The 17841-nt window shown below is 51.5% G+C and overlaps 1 protein-coding gene across 1 annotated transcript; it reads right to left on the bottom strand.

Moving 5' to 3' along the window:
• Window positions 1–4652: 4652 nt before the first annotated feature.
• LOC129201299 (electroneutral sodium bicarbonate exchanger 1-like) lies at window positions 4653–16968 on the bottom strand. The gene is made up of 23 exons (XM_054812420.1): window positions 16794–16968; window positions 16343–16477; window positions 15737–15872; window positions 15367–15527; window positions 14688–14876; window positions 14491–14579; window positions 14213–14370; window positions 13767–13854; window positions 13139–13285; window positions 12864–12955; window positions 12171–12345; window positions 11904–12037; window positions 10984–11229; window positions 10772–10877; window positions 9698–9859; window positions 8867–8980; window positions 8382–8543; window positions 7533–7784; window positions 6678–6746; window positions 6020–6193; window positions 5783–5920; window positions 5236–5333; window positions 4653–4740 (listed from the first exon to the last, which is right to left on the bottom strand). The coding sequence occupies exons 1-23, from the start codon at window positions 16966–16968 to the stop codon at window positions 4653–4655; spliced, it is 3288 nt and encodes a 1095-aa protein (XP_054668395.1).
• Between the last annotated feature and the right edge of the window lie 873 nt (window positions 16969–17841).

Below are 17841 nucleotides of genomic sequence, written 5' to 3'. Positions count from 1 at the left end.
GTTCTTGCCGTGCTCCGTGCTGACGTTTTGCATTTCATTTCAGTCTCAACGCGGCGGGATCGTTTGCATTTACAGGGGATATTACCACGTTGCGGTCTCGTCGAAGCAAAGCATTTGCTCCTTTGCGAACGAGAAAATCCGCTGTTCCCAAGCTCCTAAACTGATGTTAGGGGGAGTTTCTAGTCCGTGAAACTGTTTGGTGGTTGTTTGCTTTTTATTTTGAAGGTACAATTAAACGGCAACATCAGCTTTCCAGCAGCATCAGCCTGGGGATAGTTGCACCCGTCCATCACTGCCAGCGATGGGATGCTCCACGGGAAGGATTTATCCATCACACGCAGCCGCATCAATCAATCCCTTCGGTGTTTCCCAGTCACCTCCTCCGAAAATTTGCACCCGCGGATCAGCCTTCCCTTCAAACCTGCATTTCTCCGGCTTCATTTTCTCTCTAACAGCTCCGAGGGCGCTGTAGATCCTGCGGCTTTCCCTAAACCGTAATAAAACCTTTGTTAAATCCGGCAGCCGGTTGGTGACGTCTCCAATGCTTCCGAGCATCCCATCGGGATCCCGCGCGCCGCTGGTCCCGGGGGATTTTGAGGCACCGGGCTCCGATCCCCGGCTTGGCTCAAGTGCCCCATTTTTCTCTCAATTCCTCGAGTTTTAGGTAAAAGGGTGATCGGGATGAACCTGCCTGACCCCACAGACCTGTGCCAGAAGGGATTTGGAAAGAAATTAAAAAAAAAAAAAAAAAAAAAAAGGAAGATAACTAGAACCTTTGGATTGAATGGTAATTAATTGTGTTGCAAATGGTCCAAAAAAAGCCACAAAAGGCAGGGGGGAGGATCTGCTCACTCTGGAGGGGGCGACTTCTCTCCTGTACCAACACCTTCACCCCCCCAAGTCCCATTTCTGAACTCCCCGCACACCCCTGGTCTGGCAGAGGTGACGTGGGTGATGCTGCTGTCCCCTCCCTCCTGTAACACAGAGCTCATTGCCATCACTTGCATAGAGAAATTAAAATAATATTTTTTTTTTAAAGAAAATAAATAAAAAAATCAATAAAACCCCAAACCCACTGATTTCAACTCTTTCCCCAATCGGTTGGTTCCTGACCCAACATCCCAGGGAGATGGATTTCCCCCAAATCAGCGCTGCCCACTCCAAACCCCCCCTTAAAAAGCTCCAAAGATGCCTCCAACTCCTCTCCTCCCTTTAAAAGACTCGGGAGTGGCACAGCAAGACACACGAGACTTTTATTATATTCTTTTCCCATTACGTTCAATGGGTGACAAGAGAAAAATCAGACAGACACGGCTCAGGCGGGTGGACCCGTCAGCCAACATCAACCCTTCACGGACGGGACCCACGAGACGGCGACACAGATTTATATTATTTGAGTTTCACAGAAGGAACCCAAAATCAATCAAATAATAATTAAAACAAAACAAAACAAAACACACAAAGATTCAAAGTGATAAATAACACAGATATGCTTGATGGATTCCAACCTCCCCCAGTTTTATTTACAACACGGAGCATTTCCAAACTAGATCATCTCTTACCATAAAATAAATATATTTCAGCATCTCCAAAATGAAAAAATAGTGTCTGTATTTCTAAATGGGGGAAAAAAATGAAATAAAATTTAAAAAAAAAAAATTGTGCCAGTACCTTATTTATTACCTTTTTACATCTTTTTTCCCCCCTTAGGGATTTCCATGCACCTACATTTTAGGAAACTTCTTTCGAAGGGGCTCCCGGGAGATCTGGGGAGCTGTTTTAAGGCACCAAAGATGAGGAAAACACCCAGCACCCATCCTGCATCCATGGCAAAGGGGCTTTGCTACCAACCAAAGCGTCACGGGTCACTTCAAGGATGGGGTTTTTTTTCAGTCAGAAAGCGATTCCAGGAACACCTTTGAGAGGGTTTTTTCCCCCCCTCGTATAATTTTCCTCTGCACAGGGCAATATTAAATCCTCCCAAAATAAGGAGCCATCCCTGGGTTTCTGGTGTCTAATGGGGGCAGGCAGCCGGAGCGCTGGGTCTCCAGCCAGGCTGGGGGGTTCCAAACACCATTGAGATGACCCAGAGTCACGTTAGAAAGTAAGACATCAGCTTTCATTTAAATAAAGTTAAAAATGACAATAAATACAGAAAAAGAAAAAATAAAAATCTAGCCCTGTAATTAGCCAAAGCTCCAAATGGAGAAGCTGGGGCGCGCCGAGGAAGCCTGGTTTGCTTTTTAAATAAGGAACTGCCCAGGCAGCTGCCAAATTTTCGCAGCCCCCCGAGGCCAGGGGAGATGCAGATCCCGGCGGAGCTGGCCCCAGCCCGCTCTTCGTTCAGCCCGGCCCCGTTTTCCTTCCCGGGTGGGTTTCTGCCTTTTCTTTCTTTCCGAGCCGAAGAGACGCCAGGCACGCGCAGGGAACAATCCCAGCCTCCGGCCCCTGCCAGGAGGGAGCCGAGTCCAGCCCTGCGCTCTCCTCTTACGGAAAAGAACAAGGACAAAAGAAAAACTGGCCACTACGAGAAGCCAAATAATTTCATTTAGGGACAGGGCAGCAAGGGGACTGGTACCACAACCGCCCAGCTCCACGCCCATGCCCGTCACCGGCTTAACGCTTCTACCTCCACGGGAATTCAAGTTTATTTTCCAACTGGTGGAGAGCTCAGGGCTCTCCCCCACTGCGACCTTTTCTCCCTGGGGAGGGAGGGACGGCACGGGGGAGCAGCACAGGAAGGCAGCGTGGACGGGAGGTGCACGGAGGAAGAGCAGCGAGAAAACCCAGGCTTTGCACCTTTCCCTTCCTCCAAGCACCCCACCCCCTTTGCTTTTTTTTTTTTTTTTGGCCTCCCCTCCTTTTTGAAGAGCTAAACCAGTTTCCTCCCCCTCCACCGGTCACCCCGCCATGCCGGCAACCGTCAAACTACGGTTTGCAAAGCCCCATCCCGTAAAAGCGTCCGATTTTGGCCCTGCTCGGTGATGTGCCGCTCTCACCCTTACAGAGCCATTTCACATTTTCTTTTCCCCACCCGCACGTCACTTTGGGTCGGTTTGATGCACAAAACGGTTCCCGCGGCGGATGGGAGAAGCCGATGGCAGGAGGGTTCGTGCGCCCGTCCCAGCTGGGCGCGGGGCAGCGGCCGCAGCCGCCAAGAGCCTGGAGCAGGTGCTGAGCCCCCAGCAAGGTGCAGGGCTGCAAGGGGACCTTTTCTTCTGGGTTGTCCTCTCCTCCCAGGCTCCAGGGCCACCCGACTCGACCGCATGTGCCTGGGGTGACGCCGCAGCCCAAGGACCCCCCCAAAACGTGAAGGGGGCACGAGAACCGTCTCTGCTGAACAGCTTGTTCCTGCAAAGCGGCAGGGAGAGGGAGGAGGAGAAGGCAGCTTCCCGCTTTCCTCCCAGCTCGTCCCACCCTGCGAGAGAAAAGACTTTGCAAGGACAGGGCTGAAAAAAGAAAAACCAAAACAACCAACCCCTAGAGTCCCAGGGAGGTAAAAGGAAGGAAAGCGGAGGAACAACGGGGGGGGGCAGCCCAGGGACGCAGAGCCCCAGGTCTCACCTGGCCATTCCCAAAACCATACGCTGTATTCAAAGTATTCGATTTTAAGTGGTCCCTTATATTCGGTTTACGGCCAGGGGACAAGAAAGGGGCATTTCTGCATTTTGCAGCTTCCAGGCTGATGGCAGAGCCAAAGGAAAAGAAAATAAATACAATAAAAATAAAATTAAAATAAAATAAAAATAAAAAAATAAAAATTAAAAGAAAAATAAAAGTCAAAAAGAAAATAAAAAGAAAATAAAAATGAAAATTAAAATAAAGTAAAATGCTGTAAAACTGGAGGGCAGGGAGCAAACGCTTTTCCTTCGCCTTAGCCCAACTGCTCGGACGCTCCTTAGGCTGCCCCGCCAGGCAGGACATCCCTCTCCTACCTGTAAGGGACGTAGGAGTGAACGAAAGCCTGGACCCCAAACCAGACCAAAAACCCGGCCGTGATAAAGAAGAAAACGGAGAAGGCGTCAAGTATAACAGTAAACTATTTGGAACATAAACATGAGTTTATATTTGGAAAAAAAAAAGAGAAAGGAGAGGAGGAATTGGGTATTAAAAAAATAGCACTGAATGATAAAGCGCTAGCAGTCCCTCTACCACTACGCAACTGCAACAAACACACGCACGTACGCCTGGAGGCTCAACAACACCGAACTCCCATTGACCGTGATGTGCACCTCAGTTTGCTGGTCTAGAGATACTGAATGCCTGAAGCACACCAAGGATAACTGAAGACGTCTGCATGGCTTTCATGGGAATCCTCCAACTGGAAAAAAAAAAAAGCAGTTTCTCCCTGTGTCCGCGTTGGCACATCCCTGAGTCACGTTCTCGCTCCTCTCCTTCAAAGTCAAGATTCCTAAACATGAAAACTGGGGAGGGGGAAGAATGGAAAAAAAAAAAAAAGGGAGAGCATCATCAGTGGAAGATGGGGTTTGAGCCCCGTTCGTGGGACCACCGCGGCAGAGAGGAGTTGGCTGGCATGCCACCGTCCTCGCCGCTGCTCGTTTGCTCAGCATTGCTGGCCGAAGCACGGGAAAACCGTACGCGCGCGTCTCGTCACGCTCGCATGCGGTCCTTTACCTTTTTCCTCCCCAAATTCAGACTGTTTCTGTGTTCATAGGGAGAGTCTTCCACACGGTCGTTTTCGACATTTCATCCCAGATATTAATCTCGGAAGGATCGGTCCTGCAATAAATATTTTACATCGCAATCCGTGATTACGGGAACTGCTGCCGCCAAGTGCGTTAGCACCAGCAAGAGGACCAGGGGGGCCCAGGAACCAAAGCTCAGCGTAAGCACCGGAGGTTTTGCTGGATGAGGAGTTGCGGGAGGCAAGCCTGTAGAACAACAGCTCCAGGCAAAGGCTCTTGCTGGCGTTTAGCCCTGGAGCGGGCTCCTAAGCCACTGCTGCTACAGGTCGTGCCTACACCACCTCTTTCTTAAATATGAGGATCTCCTGCTACCCTAAAGTCACTGATGATGCAAGTTTTGGGGGTTAAATGGGAGTTGTGCAGCCGCTCTGCGCAGGGGCAGAGCCCCGCCATCGCCTCCGGCAGCCCTGCCCAGAAATTTGATTTTCCCGCCGAGCGGACCGCTTTACCGAGGGACGCTCGATAAAGACGGTGCCAAACACCTTCAAACGAATCTTGCCGGGGGTCCTGGCGCTTGGTGGCACTTTACCTGTCGCTGCTTTGCTGTGGGATATCCAAGTCGCTGGTCTTCCCCACTTTCAGTTGAACCCAATTTGCAGCAGCAGCTTCCATCACCTTCTGGGACTCCTGACGGAAAAGGGACAAATCAAGTTCTCGGTCTTTAATCAAAGCGGAGATAAACTCAGCACCCAGTAAAGACGTTGCACGCTGTCCTCTCCTCCTGACCTGCGGCAGCTTTAGCTATTAGTGCAGCAGGGTGAAGACCTTTCACTCCAAATACTTTGGGGGGATTAAAAAACGCTATTATGAGTAAACCTTTCCGTAGTATTAATAATAATTAATAATAATAATAATAATCTTTATTATAGGACTCATTTTTAAAATTATACCTCTAGTCAAGTGTTAAGCTCACTGCTAATTTAGGACAAAAGGTTACGATGTGTGATCCAGGCTATTAGGATCCGTTTCTGTTTAGTTCTGATCTTGCCCCGACATTTAAAGACGAGCTGTGGCAGAAAGAGGCAATCTCACAGCCCGAGGGAGACGCCCGGCCCCGAGCACCCAGCAAGCTTCACCTCTTCTTCTTTGGCTTCATTTTTGGCATCGTCCAACTTCTTCTGCTTGCTTTCTGGCATAAGGTCACCCAGAAAGCTGAGCTCTCGCTTCGAGAAGCAGAAATCCATCACTTTCCGGACAAAAACGAGAGCCAAAACCTTCACGAATAAGAGGGAAGATGCAGCGAGGTCAGAGATGATGCCACAGCTCGCTCCGACGCTACAAACACCCTGACGCCAAGCAGCACCGGCTCTTACCATCATGGGGAAGATGATGGCGGCACGCGACACCTTGATGGCCCAGAGCAGGACGAGGCAGATCAGCTGGATCATGGTGAAGCAATGCACCTTTCGCAAGGGGACGTGCCGCAGGTAGATGATATCCGGCTGGTGTTTCGCCGGCATCCCAAACAGCTTCAAGCGATCGAAGAACTGTAAAATAACAGTGAGAAGTTTCTGGCCCCGGGGAGACGCGGAGGGAGTGTTCAGGATCTCACTTGCAATGAGAAATCCTGGATCCCACCGCGTTCCTCTGCGAGCAGCACCCAATTTTCCCTCCGCTCCACCTATAAACCGGCTTGCCCGCGAGAGCTGCCCACCGAACTGCAATTATTCCCCGTTATTCTGTTCTCAGCGTTTCTCAGCACGCTGAATCCCCCAGCAAGGATTTCCACCAGCCACAGAAATCGCCTTCCCTTCGCGCTGAATTCCCCCATTTTCCCGTAACCTGCCCTGAACTTGCCCGGTCCTCCCGGCCCTATACACCTCCTGTGCCTCCTCCAATCTTTTTCTTACACAAAATATTTTGATCGCTTGCTTTCGGAGAGGGATTTTTCCCCCCATGCCCCTGCTTTTTTTACCTGCTTCTATAGAGATGAAATACCAGGGACCCAACACGCTGTAAAAGAGGCCGTACCTGAATTCCTCTGAGCGACGACACACCCATGTAGAGAAAGACGCCATAAAGCACAGGCATTGGTATAAACTCCAAAAATAAATACAGAAGTTAGTGCATTCTTGTTTTCAAATTGCATTTTCAGTATTACCGCTCTCTTCTACAGTCCCTGCCTAAAATTGCCTAAAGCCTTCCAGCTTCCACAGGGTTAGAGAAGTGTCGCATTTTAACCATCAGAGATTTTGTGCGTGCGAATGATTTCATGCTCTGCTTTAGGCTGAGCTTTTGAGTTACACTTCATCAGAATAATCCTGTTTTCCAGAAAGGTTGGAGGAAAATAGGTGATTTCGCCCATGCTACCATATGCCGCGTTCTGTGACGGTAGAAAAACATTTGTACGTGTTCTTGTGGCAACACGCAAGAGCAGCGTGCCTCCTGTTAGCCTAGAGATGAGATTACTTTGTGGGAGGAACACGCAAGGAAGCCCACGGGGACGATTTCAGCGCGTTTAGCTACTGGGAACGGCTGTTCCGAGGCATCTGGGGGAACAAATTGCAACCGGTAACGTGCTGCCTGGTTGAAAGAGCAGAGGTACTGCTCTAAATACGCTTCACCGTAACCCATAAACACGGGTGGGCCTGAAAGACATCTGAAAATCCAAGCAGTTGGCTTGCTCGCTTGGCTCGAGCGTGCCAAACTGGGGTCTGAAGGGCTGGAAAGTGCAACCGAGGGTGGTTCCCACCACGGATCGAGCCCCAAGGTTTGGGATCACCTCCTCCTCTGCTCCACAGCTACTCAGGCCTGGAGAAAGGGGACTAGTTTTGCATAACCTCCAAAAAGCTCGCGGTTGTTGGGTGGTTTCCATTTTCCTCTTACCTTTAACACCGAAGTGAAGAAGAATGAGCAGCCCATGAGCACAAAGATCATCAAGCCAGTGACTCTCTGCTCTCGTATCCCCAGAAACTTGGGCTGTTCTCCTGGAGCTGAGCAGCCAGACTCTACTTTGAGGCTATTCACGTGGGTGATGGACAGGACGGTCGCAGCCACAAACCACGGCAGCCCCATCACGGAGCACACCCCCAGCATCACGGCCACCATGAAGAGGTCCAGGTGGTACCCGCATCCTTTCTGCGCGGAGCGAAACAAGAAACAGAGCATCTCACGGGACAAGAGCAAGGACAACGTCGCAAGTCAGACCCAAACAACCCTGTAGGAGCTCAAGTCGACGTCTTGAAAATTGAAAACACGAACTGGAAACAAATAAGGATGTATCCAGTCTTTGCGCAAGCACCTTGCATGACAATCCGGCAGCAGTTCAGACAAAGTGGATTTGGGGAGTTTGTATCTACTTCTCAACAAAAAAAACCCACCTTACTATTTTTCATTCATAAAGACATTTCTACCACTTGCGAGTAAGATATGACTCTCAGTTATGCCTGGCAGCACATCAAAATGATTCGTTCCCCAGCTGCTGCTGACATTTTAAAACAAAAGCGTGCTTCTACAACGCTCTAAGCTTATTATGCTCCTCCGAAAGATTGCTCATCTGAACTCCCCTGTTGTCGTTTGCTCCCTGTGTCATCATTAAGCCAGGAGACCATCTTGCCACGCTGCCTGACGTTGTTCCAAACCAATGCCTTCACAAGGCATTTGGAATTGGAGCTTCTCCCCGTACCTGCAGCCCAGAGCGGGTTGCGGATGGGGTTGTCTCCTGCAGCCCCTTACCTTCAGCCTGTGCTCCTTCCTGTTCACGATAAGAGCCGTGATCTGCTGGTCCATGAATATCAAGATGGTGCAAAGCAGAGCTGGGATGAGCGCAGCCACCACCGTCCACCAAGGGTTGGGTCCTATGGGGTTGATGAACCACCCGCGGTCGTCTCTGGTAGGCTGCAACAAAGCACACACATCAGCCTCGTCTCCCAGCCCAGCTACTTCACCGGCTTGGATTTTCCCCTCCATCCCCGTGTCACAGCATCTCCCAGCCCTGGTTTCACGTCACCCCGGGGCTCAGCAGTGCCAGCATCCTCTTTGCAAGCACCTGTAGTTATTTCTCCTGCAGGTACCTAGTTTTGGGGCTGTCTTCTCATTTCCAGGAGGAAACGATGCACTTGGAGGTGGAGGAGGAGATGATCACACCACCAGCATCTCCTCCAGACTCAGCCCTGTCCTGCCCCGGTGAAACCCGCTCCGTGCCACAACACCCCCCCTACCTTGAACGTATGGGGGATGTGGAGCTTCGGTGACGGGATCCCAGTCATGAAGTCAATGAGCACCATGATGACGATGGTGAGGAAAACAGCAAAGTCACTTATTGTGGACCGCACCTGGGGCAAGAAACCAGAGCTGAAAGGGGCATCGCAAAGGGGGCTGCAACATGAGATGGAAAAATGAGAGACATCAACAACATTAAGGCTGGTTAACAAAAACCCACCACTCTGAGGACATGCAGCCAAATCCCTTGGTTAGCTACTGTTGCTGTGCTTGTCTCTATGAGAGCTGGTGTCAGACAAGAAAAAAAAAGTTTAATTAGGTGGAAGAGGGTTGTTTGAATTCAAACCTTAAGTAAAAAAAAAATTAAAAAATAAGGAAGCAGATGGCTGCCACTGCAGCCACGCTCACAGCTAAAATGGGAATAAGGCGCACTGAGGCATCGTATGTTCCTCAAAAGGAAGAAAAAGTGTCTTTTCCTATGGCAGCTCCTCATTTGAACCAACTTTCCCCTTGAGCATAATGCACAGAAGGTTAAAAAAAAAAAAAAAAAAAAAAAAGGCAAATAAACCCCCACAACTTTGGAAGACCTCTTTTCCCACTGCCTGAGCAAAATATCGCTCGGGGGCAGGTCGCGAGGCAGGTGGGAAACGCCGCGGTCGTTTAGCACTCATGGAAACGAGGGAGGGACATCCAAGCTGCTGGAGAGTTTGGCCTTCAAGGTCAATGTTTCCCAGCTTGACCAAGCGGTGGCAAATACCGCTTAGCGCTCCGGGAAAGCCATTTTGGGAAATGAGTGTGGAGACTGCTGCCGGCCACCATCTTCTACCTACTCTGGTTGGGAAGTAACGGCTGCTTTTAAACTTCTTCAATAAGCTCGACAGGACAAAGGTGGAGAAGAAGAGGATGCAGCACCAGAAGAGGACATTAGGCGCGTAGGGGCCATTGCGTCCACAGGCAGGTCCGTGAAACTCTCCATGCAAATACCGACATTCCTGGAGAAACAGAGCGTCAGGACACAAAGGTAGTGCACGTGCGGCAAGGAAACCTGGGATAACTCGGGGCTTTTGAGGATCTTGGTCCAAGATCCATGACCTTGTAACTGCTGCTGCTGCTGCTGCTGCTGACGGAGATTTATATTGAATGAGCAGCAGCTGAACAAGTGACACATCGAACCGCACAGAGGAGAGCGGAGAGGCGAGATGTGATGGGACACCATATCACAGACCCATGGCACATCCTCCGCTCGAATGGCAGGCAACCGTGGCTGAAGAAGACGCCAAGAGGGGAAGGAAACACTGGAAGTTCTTGGGGATAGAGAAAGAGGGAGCAGGGAAGGAGGGCTAAGACAGCCGCGGAAGGAAAGGAGAAGAGACGAATCGTCCCTTCCCAGTGAAGGGCTCCCAGGACACGGCCAAGAGGGGATGAAGATGTCCTGAAGAGCCTCCCATCCTATGCCTGGGCTTTGCTTCCAGCAACAGCAGCCCGAGAGGCTGCTCAGACGTGCAAATTTATGCATGGACCTACAGACAGTGCTGAGTAAGCAAGCAAGGACTGGAGTTCTTAGGAACCAAGTAAGGAAGCTAAGGACTACCTTCAAGCAGGAACTTAAGTCCTCCAACTTCTACAAGAATCAAACCACCCACTTAACCTTGCTCCTGGTCAGAAAAATTGTCCTGCGACAGGGTCAAGGAGGACAGTTATTACCCACGATGTTGGGGGGACAAGGTGGACTCTCCTTCCCAGGACCAAGCGGGTTAAAACCACACGTTAGATTTAAAGAATGCCTTTGCAGAGCAGCACTAGCACAGTCTGAAGCCCCTCATCACCCGAAGGGCTCTGACTTTTGCAAAATGTGAACGCCCCTGGACCCCGCGGCCGCGGAAGTAGTGGCTTGGGGCACTTACAGTCACCGTGAGGTTTTCCCAGGCGATGCCAGACACGTCGATCTCGTTGCTCTCCCAGAAACGCAGGGTTGCCTTGCTGGGATGGCTTGGTGCCTCACACTTACAGCTGGGAGGAGAAAAGCCAAGACGAGGGTGAGGGAAAGGCAATGGAGGTGCAGCCCTGAGCTCCTGCCAAGGGGCAGCAGCCTTTTAGGAGGAAAAAAAAAACTCACTAGTAGACGGTGAGGAAGTCGAGCTTGCTGTGCATGTGCACAGGGTAGGTCTCTCGCAGGTGACTCAGCTTCTCCAGAGCCTCGTAGATGAAGATGATGCAGATGAGGGAGGCGAAGGCTTCTTCGGTGAAGCGGGTGATGTAGCACACCAAACAGCTGGCGTCGGTGGCCACCAGCACTATGCAGAAGGCGGCAGTCCACAGCCCGATGCAGGCCCGCAGAGAGAGATAGGAGAGCGCGTACTCCCTGGGAAACCAAAATAAAACAAAGGCTGGAAAGGCCAGGAAGAGGCGCCGAGCCGTGCCTTCCTTCGGGGAAAATCACGAGCAATTTAGGAGCACGTCAAGGCTGCAGATGGTAAATGCACTTTCCATGTCCTACTACAGACAGCCTTGGGGCTGCGGTGCAGGGTGCGGACCTGCAGGAGGAGAGGCCAATTATTTCATGATTGTTATTTAACAATTAGCTTGTGTTAAGGCCTTGGAGGCTAATTGAGGTCAGGGCCCTTTGTGGAAGGTGGTGTCCTCCCACATCACCCCCATGCCCTAACACCAAAACCCCGGCTGATTTTGCACCCAGTCACCTGCTACCAGCAAGCTGGGGCTGAAGAATAAATTGAATTGCAATCAGGGTGTCTCATCTCACATCAAAGTCATCACAACACAAGGATCCCCATCCTTATGGCTTCTCCTCTTCCTGCTTCATTTTAACCCTAAAAACCCCAAACAACCTCATCCATCCTTCAGAGACCAAGGGCTCTTGCACCATCACATACTAAAGCAGCAGCGTGCAACGTCTGCGACACAGAAAACAACTGAAATCTAACAACTCTCACTGAGAAAAAGACGAGAAAAACCTCTTTTCTCCACCAGTGCCTCCTGAAGGCTCTCGCGGCACTCGGCCGCGGCAGCCGGCCTTACTTGCAGAATTTGTAGAGGATCTTTTCGAACACGAGGACGGGTCCAGTGCTGCCGAGGATGGTGAGAGGTTGGCCAGCAAAGAGGGAATACACCACGCCGGTCATGGATGCGCCCAGCAGTGACTCCATGGCACTCTGTCCAGGGAAGAGGCAGCGGCGAGGAAATAAATCAATGGGAAAAAGAAGAAAAAACCCAAAGCAAATTCACTGCAGCGAAGATTTTGCATGAGTTTTGCGCTCCCCCACGCCACCCAAGAGTGGTGCTCACGATGTGGCCATTGGTCGCCTCCCCCAGCAGTCCCCCGAAGGTGATGACAGGGGACATGCAGGCACAGAAGAGGAAGAGGAAGGACGCCAGACACTGCAGGCTCAGACCATCCCGAAAGTCGCTCCAGAACCACGGGGCTTTGCGCTTCACGTCCAGGATCAAACCTCCAAAGAGCCTGGAGGAAGGAAAAACAAATAGACTGTTTCCCTGCAAGACCACACAGAGGGGGTTTTGCTGCAGAAGGACAAGCCCAAGCAGACAGTAACCTTCATTGCTAACCAGCAGCAGTCTCCTTCGGCCGTTTTATACCCGGCAGAAACCAAGCAAGCACAAAAACCCCCTCCAACAAAAAGAAAAAGGACCAAACCTGAAAGCCCATCCCCTCTTACTGCAACTGTCCCTTGCTTGGAGAAGCAGCAGAGCTCTCCCTGGAGGTATTTACACAGCTGCTTCCACCCCAAATCAAGAAAATCTGTCTGCAGTGAAAATCTGTCTGCAGTGGTGCTGTGGCTGAGCCCAGCTGCCCAGATCTCACCTGCCCAGCCCAGGGGACCGAGCTGGTAATGTGAAGCCCCTTCACTGAACCAACTAACCCCAGAAAACTGCTACAAGGGAAGGTGCACGCTCCGATTCTAGAGGCAAAGAGAAAAAAAAAAACAAACAACAAACCCCACAAACTATTAAAGCTCACACCTTCCCGTGCGCTCCAGTTCAGGACCACTGTGTTTCTCTGGCTTGCTGTGAGAAGCACTGTCATCGAGAGCTCCTGGCATCTTCCTTTTTCCCTGTTAAAAAGGAAATAAGCCAAAGCTATGGATTCGTAACCACTGGCTTGTTGGGCTTCTGGTCTGGGTATGTGACTGCGTCAAACTGGGACCTGGTGAATCTGGGTCCCAGAACAGCATCCCCGGCCGGCCGGCCGCCGGCCTGCCCGTCCCCCTCGCGCCTCCCTCCGCCGCAGCACCCACCTGCGAAGGGACGTTTTTCGGGGGCTCGATTCGGATCGATGGATCCCATTCTCCTGGCGGCAAGACCGTGACCTGATCCAGAAACTCGTCGATGCCGGCCACGAGGTCAGCCCGGTTCTCGGCTTTATAGGCAACGTCACGGAAAACCTGCCGACAGGAGACAACCTGCTCAGAGGACAACCCATCTCCGATGTCCTAAGCACTACGGTAAGCTCCTGGCTAAATGCAAGATCATTTTCCCCAAATTTCCTGCTTGTAATGGCAGGAAATATTCCCCCAAATGGAAAAATCTGTCCATCACGGTACTTGTAATCATCTCCTCCACGAGGTCCCCATCCCTCATGGCACACCATACCCTTTTGCTTAAAGCGGGGAAGTTTCACTGGCCCTGGCAATGCCACCACTGGGGACAGGGTGCTGGGGACCCCGGGGAGGTGCAGGATGCACACCGGGTGGGATTTCAACCTCCAAGAGGTGGGGTGATACAAATCCGTGCGTTTGCTTCGGCGTGTGAACGAGGGGTGGGCTATCTGGAGAGGTGTGGGCAGTTGGGAAGCAAATCCTCTTCCTCACTACTGCAGAGAGCTGAAGAAAACCAAAAATGACCCGGAATTCTCTCTTCTCGCACCTCATCCGTCATGATAGTAGCCATGGACCTGCCGATCTCATGGTACTGATGGGCTTTGCCTTCTGGTCCAAGCAAAACAAACAGGAACCTGGGCAAGAAAAACACAATGAGCGAGAAGAACGTGTCCTTGCTCAAAGGACACCCAAGGAAATCCCTGGGAGCCCCCAGCCCCGAGCGCAGCTCCAGAGGGGACACGTAGGCTCACCGACTCCGCCAGGAATTTGAAATTCACCAAAACCGATGGCAAATTTAATTTTTGGGCCAATTTTCATTAAAATTGGCCAAGGGGTTTGAAAGACACAGCAGGGAAGGGATGTGAGTGGGAGAAATGTCCTCGCTCCCCCTGCCCTTGTTCCCTTGGGACGCCAAACTGATGCATGCACCTTGATGTTCTTTCGTTGGGTGGGGGTTTTTTGAAATAAAATCTTTGTGCTTCTCGTTCAGACCTTGTTGGGATGGGAACTTCCGTCATGCCCGAGAGGAGGACAGCCGGGGTCAGGCGGACAAATGCCACGATGGGCTGGCGAAGGAAATCCAGCTCTCCTACGAGCACGTTGGATGCTTCAGCCCCGGTGGGAATTTTCTTCATGAAATGCAGCTGCGCCTAGGCACAACAAGCGATTTTCAGGCAAATACCCCAAAAGCAAAGCCCTCAGCACTCTGCAGCCAAATTTGCAAGACCAAATCTGGCCCTAAAGGCATAAGATAGCTACGAGCGTCTCACCTTGCTTAAGTCCATCGCGTTGCTCTCGTGGTTCACCCCATTTTTAGCTTCTGCAGTGGTAGGAGAAGGATGAGGGGTGAGTGTTTGGGCTGGTAGGAAAAAGAAAGACACTCAGAAAGACGGACAAGGAGCAATTGGGATGCTTCTCCTCTGCCAGGACAAGTCGAATGGGACCAGAGCCCTGCAGGAACCCTCACCTGGCTTGTCAAGGAGGTGCAGGTCTGACTGCTTCTTGCTCACATCAGCAAACGAGCGGACGATGGGAAGAAGGTTGTTTCTTTTCTTCTCATTCTGATGGTGATGCTTCTTCAGTAGGACTTCTCGAACTTTTGCCCGCACGTGCTCGTCAAACTCCGTGGACTGGTCTTGCGGGCCCAGGATCATATCTGGGGATGGCAAAGGGAAACGAAGCCGTCAGAGCAGAAACCCCCCCAGGTCCCAAGCCCTGAAGCCCCCAGGGGAAGGCTGTGCCACGCAGGATCCCCTGACACAGGCCCAGCCTTGCTTAGCAAGACATTTTAATACAGTTCAGCCTTTGCAGCGAAAGCAAGAAGTTTCTTTTGCTAAAAAACACGAGCAAAGTGCTTATTCATCACTTTGCTAAGATAATTATTTCCCATTCGAAATAATGCAATTTTCTTGCCCCGTCTGGCCTTTCTGTCTGACTCTACACATTTAAAAAAAAAGCTGGAAAAAACACACCAGAAAAAGCTGGTGTGACTGTTGCACGCCCAGCCTGCATCCAAAACCAACTTAAAAACACAGCGGGGTTTCTGGAAAAGGACGCGCCGTTGGGGCAGGGTTTGATTCGGGAGCAGAGGGCACCGCGGCAAACCGAGCTCGGCCGTTCCCGCAGAGACGCGGCGCCCGCGGTACCTGCAATCTCTTCGATGCTGTTGGCACAAATGTCCAGCAGCACCGTCCCGTTGATGATGCAACTCCTCAGCTCAGAGAGGCTGTGCAAGGACAGCGTGGCCACGTAGGGCTTGCTCCAGCGCTCGCCGCCGTCTTCCACGTCCTCCTCAAACTTCAGCCACCTGCGGACATCAGGCGCGATCAGCCCCATTGCGAGGAAACGGCCTCAGCTCCGCAACCCCTTTAACAGAGCTACAGGGCGGCGAGAGAAGGCTCCTCGCATCGGCACCTGCAAAAGCTTTGCCAAAGTCCCGGAGAGCGGAAAGCAGAGCCCGCGGGCGCTGCCGGCGAGGGGACTCCTCTCCCACCGCGGCCGGCAGCGGGGATTTACCTTGCCGTTTCCTTCCACTCGGCATCTTCACCCTCTTTCACGCAGATCTCATCCAGCTCGGTGAACAAGTCATGGGGAACGTGCTGCTCGTCCTCCTCGGTCCCGAGGATGAACTGCACTCGCTGGGACGGAGTGTCTGGGGGCAGAAGGCAAAGCCCCGTCCCGTTACCGTGCCCGAATACGGCCCGTCACGCTCACAGGCAAAGCGGGCATCGATCGGCACCATAAACATCAGGCTGGCCCCTCTGCCCTGGCTCTGTCCAGGCTTGCACAGAGCCCCAGAGAAGGAGAAGCATCTAATCCACCTCTGCATAAGGATGGGCACCTTCCCTTCCCCACAGTTCCATTTTTAAAGCCAGGATCCCTCTGAGGAAGGCGAGCCTAAATCCTTTATGCATTTAACTGTCTTAAAAAAAAATAAAAAAATTAAAAAAAAAAAGAGAAGAAAGAGGAAAGTTTGGGAAAAGAGAGTGGGTCCTGCTAAATGATGCCGCTTTCCCTCGGAAGAACAGCAAGCCACTCAAACCGGCACGGGGACCTGCTTGCAGAAGACCCCAGCACCCACGTAGCCCCGAGGAGTTCAGTGAACGCTGCGGCGGGACTTACAGTGGTAGCCCTGCTCCGTCGGGGCAGAGTCCTTCTCCCGTTCCTCTTCCCGATGCTTCTGGCTGTGGGGACGGTGATGCTGCTGGCTTTGCCTCACCAGCGGCATCCGCACGCCCACGTACAGGGTCCGGTGGCCTGCGAAAAAGCGGCGTTTGCATCGTTCTCGATACCGCGGAGACGCTTGACGCAGATGCTGCAATTAAATCAGTGCAGCCACCCCAGGAGGAAACACCAACTTCTCTTAATTTTCTTTTAACTGGATCCCTGAACGTCACAGACCTGCCCTTTTTTCCCAAGCCTATTTTACTCAAACTTTGCAACGAGAGAGCAACAACAAGTGATGGTTCCCGATCATCTAAAATGCCAAGCAAGGGACGTCGCAGGGACTTTGTGCGACGGGAAAAGGCGCTGGGCTGGCGGCTCCTCTACCGGGATCTCAGCAGAGACTCACCTTCCAACTCCTCCTTCTCATAGTGAATATTGACGACGTTGCTCGTTCTTCCTTGGTCAATCACTGCCTCTTCGTCATCTCCCTGTTTAGAAAGGAGAAGGGAAAAGTTGCGCAGAGCTCCCTTACGTCCTCCCGGCCATCGTCCACCCCCACGTCCACCCAAATCCACGAGCATCACGCCTCCGCGTGCCTCCTCCTCCAGGCACAGCCCTAAAAGCACGGACTTGGAGGAGGTTTCTCTTCCCATAACCCAATAAAACAGCCCGTAGCATCGTTCAAACACAAAAAAAACCCCAAAAAAACCTCTGAGATTCGCACCCAGTTGCTCGATTTCTGAAACCGAAGTTTGAAGAAGAGCAAAACACCAAGAAAACTTGGGGAACTGTCAGGGCTGTTGGACGAAATTCAAGAAGCAAGAGCTACACCGTGCACTGGGAAACAGCCCAAAAGAACCAAACCCATAATTTAAAATAAAACTTCAAACGCCGCGCTGGCATATGCTGCCCGTTGTACTAATAATGATGCATTCATCACAAAGACTTAATTAAAAAAAAAAAAAACCAAACCCAAAGCCAGAGAATAAATAACTTGTTACGATTTAAGCTGCAAACACTAACGTGAAATCTGCTTTTTATCCCCCAAATTCCTGCTTCGACTGAACAGCATCACCTGCCACCGCGCGGCAGCGATGCTCGGGAAAGGCACCGGTTAATTTAACGAACAAGAGGAAGAAACGCTCCTGTCTGGAAACGAGTTTGGTGGTCCCCGAGTATTAATTTCAGAGCCGACCTGTTGCTAACTCCCCGCCAGCTCCCGGGACTCGCCCACGTAACCCGGCAGCCGGATTATCACGCGCCCGTGGCTTTCCTGTCCTCTCTCCGATGACGGCCTCCGCCACCCTCCGTCCCCTCTTAGCAAAAATGCATCCTGCTCCCCTTTGGTTTTGCCAAAAAAAAAAAAAAAAATCCCCAAAAAAACCAACCCCAAGAAACTCCAAACCCCAAGCCGGGAAAAGGTATGGGATGAAAGGGCTTAATAAAATCGCTTT

The sequence above is a fragment of the Grus americana genome, unplaced genomic scaffold, assembly GCF_028858705.1.
Source record: "Grus americana isolate bGruAme1 unplaced genomic scaffold, bGruAme1.mat scaffold_91, whole genome shotgun sequence".
Lineage (NCBI taxonomy): Eukaryota > Metazoa > Chordata > Aves > Gruiformes > Gruidae > Grus > Grus americana.
The sequence above is the reverse complement of the archived record's forward strand: the minus strand, read 5'-3'. Positions and strand labels throughout refer to the sequence as shown.